The sequence below is a fragment of the Phytophthora infestans genome, genomic scaffold, assembly GCF_000142945.1.
Source record: "Phytophthora infestans T30-4 supercont1.100 genomic scaffold, whole genome shotgun sequence".
Lineage (NCBI taxonomy): Eukaryota > Oomycota > Peronosporomycetes > Peronosporales > Peronosporaceae > Phytophthora > Phytophthora infestans.
This window is the reverse complement of record NW_003303659.1, coordinates 318,815-326,338: the sequence shown is the minus strand read 5'-3', so window position 1 is coordinate 326,338 and position 7,524 is coordinate 318,815. Positions and strand designations below refer to the sequence as shown.

Here is a 7,524-nt window from a genome sequence, read left to right as displayed (position 1 = left end):
AAAGTCGAAAACATCGACTTGGCGGCGCGAGCGAGGCGGGGGCTCACTTAACAGTTAGGGCCGTTCTTAGCCGATTTCTTGCAAGTGGATGAGAGTTAAGGTGGATGGTACTTTTTGTGCTTGATTCGGCTAAGAACAAACTTAAAACTAGTGGATGGCCTTAGTGGCTAAGGTTGAAAAAGGGGTGGTTGACATCTAATATTAGCTTATAACTGCGATAAATCACTTTGATCGCTTTGCATTTGTTCTCTTCCACTATCGCAACGAAATGCGCACACCCAGCGAGATCATAGCGATCACTCGTCGTCTTCGCGATCGAGCCAACGTCCAAACGATACTGCTGCTGTTCGTTCTATTGCAAGCACGAGCACGGGACTCGCGCTACTCGCGTCATCGCATCGATGTTGATCTCGAAATTGAGATGCTGTTGAATGAAAACATGTTCGAGCGAGCCTTTCGAATGACTGCCGACAGTTTTTCGTACCTGTTGGGGCTCTTAACACCAAATATTGAGGCTAATAGACAGCAATCTGCCAACTCGAGCGGGGAAGAACCAATATCGCCTCCACTTAGGCTCATGACTACACTGCGTTATTTAGCTGGTGGCTCGTATCTTGATATTCGCCGTACTGTGGGAATTAGTGGATCTTCTTACTACCGTGTCATTAACGAGACAATGTTCGCGATTCTCGGTCTACGAGAATTGAAAATCGTATTTCCTTATTCTGAATCGGACAGAGAGGTTGTGATGAACGACTTTAAGGCTATCAGCTCCAGTGGAATAATAAGCGGTTGTGTCGGTTGCGTAGACGGATGGCTATGTGTTATTAAGGCGCCTTCAGCAGAAGACGCTGGAGACGTAGGTACTGGACGCTATTATAGTGGACACTATGCATGTCCTGGTATCAATGTGCAGGCCGTGTGCGATGCGCATTGTCGCTTCATATCTGTGGATGCCAGCTATCCAGGAAGTACAAATGATGCACGTGCTTTTCGTGGGACTGGTGTGGCGAGAAGTCTCAACTCATTTCCTACAGGAATGTATATCATCGGCGACAATGCGTATCCTGTGAGTGAGCATTTGATCACGCCATTTATACGCAACCAAATTGTTGACGAGTACCACGACTCATTCAATTTCCATGCTAGTCAAATACGAATCAGAATTGAAATGGCTTTTGGTCTTTGACTACAAAATGGCGGGTATTTCGATCTCCTATCTCACGGAACCTTTTGAATGCTACCACTACAATTTACACAGCTATGGTGCTGCATAACTACGTGAATAACAGACGTATAATATCTGATGCCGACTATTGTTTATTTGACGAGTCGATTCAACCCATTCGCGTCTCGCAAAGAGTGCAAAGATGAAATGACGTTGCCAATCTCATGGGCTACATGTCAAGTGATCTTGTTGTTGAAGAGGGTAACAGCTACATGAGAGACTATATTGCTCAGTACCTTCGCGCTAATAACACTGTACGGCCTCAGTACAACATTTCACGCAATCGGAGTGTAAACAACTAAATAAAAATACTGATCTTGACACACTTTATTTGTTATTTTCTTATGAGGGCTTTCTTCTTTGCACGAACGTGTTCAATGTCTTCGTTTACCTCCATTAGGTCGTCATGAGTATATGAGACGGCGCGAAACGAAAAGACGCTTACAAACCTAAGTACGAATCGCGTTTTAGGCACACCATTCGAAAGAGGAGGATCTCCTCTTTTCTTGTGTAGTTAAGGTATCCGCATCGTTTGAGCCTATTCCCGCGTCCTAATTCGACTTCCTTCTGCTTCAAATGAAGGTCTTTACCAGTTGGGGCCCAAATTTGAGGGGATATTTTTATTTGTTTTGGGTGCTTACAGCCATTTTAAAAACAAATGGGTACGGGCTAAAAGGATCATATCATTTTGCTGCTAACATTTAGTGCCTTTGTGGGCCTACATTTCTTTCCTGGCACGCTTGCGTGTTTGTTTGCAGGTTTTAGGCTGAGCTGTGGTGTCCGTAGTTACATCCATGCTGACGGGGTTCGTCGTTGCTTGGCCTTCCAGACAACTAGCGCTTTTCTTCTTCTTCTGCGTGCTTGCTTTACGACGCGACTGCTTAGCTTCGTTTGCGAGTCGTTCCTCTTCGTCGGTTGGAGCTGCGTATATTGGGTCCGATGCATACTCGACGGGCACGTACGGCTTCACTTTGTTGTGCATTTGCTGCTTCTTTTCAAAATCGGGGGCTGGAGGCTGTAAAAGCTCAAGATAGTTGTCCAGAAGGTTGCGCACCTTCGTATCATCGGTCTTAATCCCATCAAACGTTCTTCGCGCCCTATTAGTGGTAAAAAAACGAGAGGTCTTGCTGTTCACCACTCCCACGACGACGTACTGCGGTGTCTGTCTTCATCAACATCGCCAGCGAGGTCAGGATGCTCTGCTTCTTTTCATGCGTAGTCATTTGCCCGTGCAATGATCTTGCTGAATCAAACTCGTAACTTGCTTCCGAAGTTGGTCATCAGACCAAAAGATCCTACTTTCCACTGAGAAGACCTCAACAGACTCTACGTCTGAATGATCCTGTAAGGCTTCCTCCAAGGCATCTTCAACGTCTTCAGCACTCGAAACGCCACTTGATTCGCCTGATATTGGCTCCCACACACTGTCATCTGATCCTTCACCGCCGGTTGCGTCCGGGTCAGGTAGAAGAGAGCCCAGTAGATTCCTGTCATAATGCCGAAGCGCAGTGTTTGTCCTGGTACTGGCGTCGCTGGCCACAACCGAAGTGCTGGAAGAGTTTGTGCTGGTGTTCATCGTGCTCGTTCTAAAAGATGCACCACCAAAAAATGGGTCCGTTTGGAAATACGCCTCTACTGAAAAATTCGCTGAATTACGTTTTTGAGTGGTCAATCTTTAAGGCCGTTTATCTCGATAACTCTAAATGGTTCGTAAGGATCCGTTCGTTTCGCGCCGTCTCATATATTCCTTCTGGAGCACGAAGAATCCGCTCTCTAAGCTCCATGAGCGAATTCAAAGAGCTCATCAGCTGTGCCAGGCGATAGTCTAGCTCAAGCGTCTGAGCCGAGGCGTTATTGGCTTGCATTGTCGTAAGAATATCGCTCAATTTGATCTCTTTCACTTTTGACTTCCCTTTCTTCGAACGAATACGTTGTTTTTTTATTGACGAGATCCTCCAACCTCGTCGTCGTCGTTGTCACTAGCTCCCTCCATGTATGTAAACGTGCACGTTTTGGCAGTTACCCTTCTACGGACTCCAACAAACCAGGTTTCTCACGCATCCACTCATGCATGTACAGGACGTCGATTTTTCCGGAGCAGAAAGAAAAGAAGTGCACGCCTGAAATTTGAGAGTTCGCCACAGCAGTAGCATAATGACCAGTAATATCGTTCTACATATCTCGTAATTTTGCAGCTTCGTGAGGAACGGTGAACCCAGGATTGCATTTTCGAATTCTGCCAGAGGTGAAACAAGCTTGCTGAATTCTGGACGCGAACTCAAGTACGCTGAGTGAAAATCCGTCCAAAATGTGCTTTTTTCTTGAGTCATGTTTGTATCCAACTCGGCCCTGGTTGCTCTAGCGTCAATTTCAGGAAGCCGGTGTGCAAATAAGTCCGAAAACATGACATTCAAAAGCCGTAGCATGCAGTGGCGAGTACGACGTTTGTATCCCACTACACCGCATTTAGCCTGACCTTCCTCCACACCTAGACGTTGCATCTCGCTGAACGCGCGCTTCTGTTGCATTAATAACGCAACATATCCCGACTTGTGGTCGTTGGCGTCCGGGTCCTTTTTAACGATACGTAGCTGCCGAAGGTAGCACTCTGTGCGAAGTTGTTTAGCTTCAAATGCCATCAGACACGATTCGGCTTCCTCTAGATTCATGGTGCCGTTGTACATGACATCACCAATAGTCGATGCAGTCGCGGAAATGCCGCCGTCAGATGTAGCGGTAGTTGAAGGTGCCGTAGGTGAAGGCAAACGAGGAGACATAACGGAGGAGGAGGACATGGCGATAGATTGACAGGGGACCGTTGGTTGCTGATGTGGACTGAGTGCTTCAGGAGACTTGATGGAATGAGCTGTATAAACGCCAGCCAAAGGTGTCGTTCTATCCCGTCAGGTATGTCTCTCCTCCCGTCCACCTTCCGTCCAAGGCAACCAACCCTAATTCACACAGTGGACGTGGATTAAACGGGACCATACGGCGTCCACTGCCAAATGAATCCAAGTGAAATGATTGGGCCATGGAAGCATAATCCACCGTTTTGTTTTGGCTACGAACGGCCCTTAGAGCCTTGAGCAGCAGTCTGTGCGCTCCTCTTCTTGGTCTCCACTTCGACCGTTTGTCATGCCTCGTGTCACTGCGAAGAGCGGTGCGAAGACATGCTCAAAGGCTGCTGCCGCAAAGGCGCAAGACAAGAGCATCAAGCCTCACGGCAAAGGCTCGGCGCTTCAGGAAGCTACTCAGGTGACCCCCGAGGCAATCCGTTCATCGGGTGACGCGGCTGTGGGCAAGCAAACAAGCAAGCGCCACAGCCCGTCGCCCTCGGCCTCTCCAGACAATCGTTCGAGCCCTCGGCTCGCTGAGCGTGAGTTCGACTCTGGCAGTGAGGACGAAGCCGAGTCCGAGAGCACGCACGATGCTCCTGCGGGCTCTACGGGAGGGCACAGCGTGCGCGTGGGGATTCGGTGGTGGCACCCTTCAGCCAGGGAGCTGCCATCTACCCAAGAGGGTATTGGCCTCCCGAGGAAAACTCTGGGGCTGACCTCTTCCTGGAGCTCCTCGTCGCTCTTCGTGGCCTTGTGGGCGGCCACACCTCTAGGGGTGTTTACGAGCGTACCCTTGTTCAGAAGGAACAGTTGTTTGTTGCCAACTTGGAGGCGGCTTGGTGTGTGCTTCTCGCGCCACACCGCATCCGTCTTTATGACTTTACGACTTGTCGCAAGAAGCCCGAGAACCGGGGTGGTCTCTACCCTCTCTGGGGATACCCATGGGTTCTTCCCGAGAACTGTCTCAACTAAAGTTCTTATGAGGACATGTTCTGGGCTTGGGTGGAGTCTCTCAAGTCCACCCTCGGAGTTACGGGAGCTCCCCGAAGATCAGCTGCTGTCCCGCATCCTGGACTAGCGTTATCTTCGTGTTCGGTTTGTCCACATGGTCAGCAAGCGCATTCGGCCAAGGTGCATCCTGAAGCGCGCGGCTTCCAGCGCTCACGATGAGCGCGGGTACGGAGTGTCGTCGACGTCCGTACCCCGTTCGGGCAAGAAACCCCGGACTACCTATGAAGCTGCCGCCGCTTCTGTTCCCAGATTGCAACAGCCTTCGGGTAGTCAATCAGGAGCCGTTCAATCGGCTTCCACGAGTTCTCGGAGTGGGCATAACCCCTCCACTTCACGAGGAGCTGTCGCTTACCGCGACGCCGTTGCTCCTGGACGATCCGCTCCGCGTGGAAGTGGACTTCTCCGTTCCGGTCAAGCAGGGGCGGAGGTGCCCTCATACGAGTACGAGTACTCGGCGCCTCCCGAACGCCAGTCTCGTCCGAGTGCTTCTCCTGCGGGTCCGACACAGGGCCCTGAGGTTGATCGCCTCCGTCAACGTGTCCTCGTGCTTGAGATTGCACTTGGCCTTGGGACTGGCGGTGATGCTGCCGCTCAGGCCGGGAATCAGGGCGAGCTCGCTCGTCTTGCGGTCCACCTAGACCTGTTGAAGCGTGAGGTCGCGAGCCTGCATCTGCGGGTGGACTGACGGGCCGCTTCGTCCGATCTGGACGAGGTCCTTTGCATGATCCGACGGATCGAGGCTCTGTTGCCACATCCGGAGCCGCCTTCGACGCACTCCCTGACGTACGCGTATGGTGCGTACCCGGCGTACTCAACGTACTCGGCATATGGCTCCGTGGTCCGTTCGTACGGAGCCCCTCTTGGGTACGGTCTTGACCGCAGTTTTGCCGCTCAGACCGAGGCTTGGGTGCCTGCTCCAACGCCCACGTCGACGTCTGTGGCCGGCCCTCGCTTCGAGAAGCTGGGCCAAGGTGGGTCTGAGATTCAGCAACCCCCTGCGGATCAAAGTACCGCTTAAGACGTCCAACACAGAACGTCGGGTGCGTCGTCATTGACTTAGGCAGGTCGATGGTGTACGACGCACCATGTCTGGCCAGGACTGCAAATGGTCCGATGAAGCGGTGCTTCAGCTTGTTGCTGCCGACAGAGCTAACAGTGTCAAGAGGTAGGTTCCTCGTGTCTAGTAACACTAAGTCCCCCACTTTAAATACACTTAAATTTCATCTTCCATGTTTGTCGGAATACTCCTTTTGTTTATCTTGGGCCGCTGCCATGGCATCGCGGACCATGCTGACAATTCTCAGCTTGGTATCCATAAGGGATTACACCGGTTTCCGCAGCGAAACTGGTCTCACATCCGAGACCTGGGAGGAAAGGGCTTTCCGAGCCCCCCCCCCACTTAGAATAGAGGAGTCAGTGTCTCCTCGAAGCGTGAGAGGCACTCTGGGGTGGCGGAAGCCGTTCAAGTAAAACGGCGTGAACCCCGTGGACGCGTGCACCGCGTTGTTGAGCGCAAACCCAACAACTGGAAGCTGCGTCGACCACGTACGTGGTGCTGCCGCGCACACACTGCGCAGAGTGTCCTCGAGCACTCGATTGACGCGCTCTGTTTGGCCGTCTGTCTGTGGATGGTTCGCAGTGGACATCTGCAGACGAGTTCCCAGTAAGAGAAACAGCGCTTTCCAAAATGCAGCCGTGAACCTCGGGTTTCGGTCCGAGACAATCGTCTCCGGGAGACCGTGATAGCGGAACATGCCATCGACGAACAACCTTGCGGTTTGTTCGCCCGTAACAGTGACGGGAACCGGATCAACATGGTACATCTTGCTCAGCTGACACACGAACACCAAAATTCCGGTGTTGCCGTGTCCGTCGGCGGGCAGCCCAAAGATAAAGTCAAGATTCATCGACTTCCAACAGTCAGCGGGTACGGGCAGGCTCTGTGGTGGAGCCGAAGAGTGCCCTGCGGGTTTGACCCGCTGACATGTTTCACATGTCTTCACGTATCGGGCGACCCACTTGTACATGTGAGTCCACCAGAAGACCTGAGAGGCCGACAGAAAGGTCTTCTCGCGAGGATATCGAACTTCAGTTCCTCGTCGTTGGGTACGACCACCCGTGGAGGTTCATTGGGCTCCACCCGGTAATAAAGGAGGCCATCCTTCAACTCATATCGGTGGAGCCGTGAGTGCTGTCGCGACGAAAGCCAGTCGGACTTCGCGCTCGCTCCTGCCGCAAGAAACTTGACCATGGGCGCGACAGCCTCATCGTCCCGATATGCCATGCGTATCCGATCATATAGATCCGTTGTCACCCGTGTGATGTGGGCCAACTCGTAGTCTGGACGCCGAGAGAGGGCGTCGGCAAGCACGTTGATCTTGCCCGACTTGTACTCGACGCGGAAGTTGTACTCCGCGTTGAAGGACAGCCACCTCGCCATTCGTTGGG

The 7,524-nt window shown here is 52.0% G+C and overlaps 1 protein-coding gene across 1 annotated transcript; it reads left to right on the top strand.

Moving 5' to 3' along the window:
- Positions 1 to 421: 421 nt before the first annotated feature.
- Positions 422 to 1,116, top strand: PITG_19354 (uncharacterized protein; the record flags this gene model as incomplete). Its single annotated transcript, XM_002896186.1, has 3 exons — positions 422 to 776; positions 843 to 1,016; positions 1,079 to 1,116. The coding sequence occupies 3 exons, from the start codon at positions 422 to 424 to the stop codon at positions 1,114 to 1,116; spliced, it is 567 nt and encodes a 188-aa protein (XP_002896232.1).
- Positions 1,117 to 7,524: the final 6,408 nt, after the last annotated feature.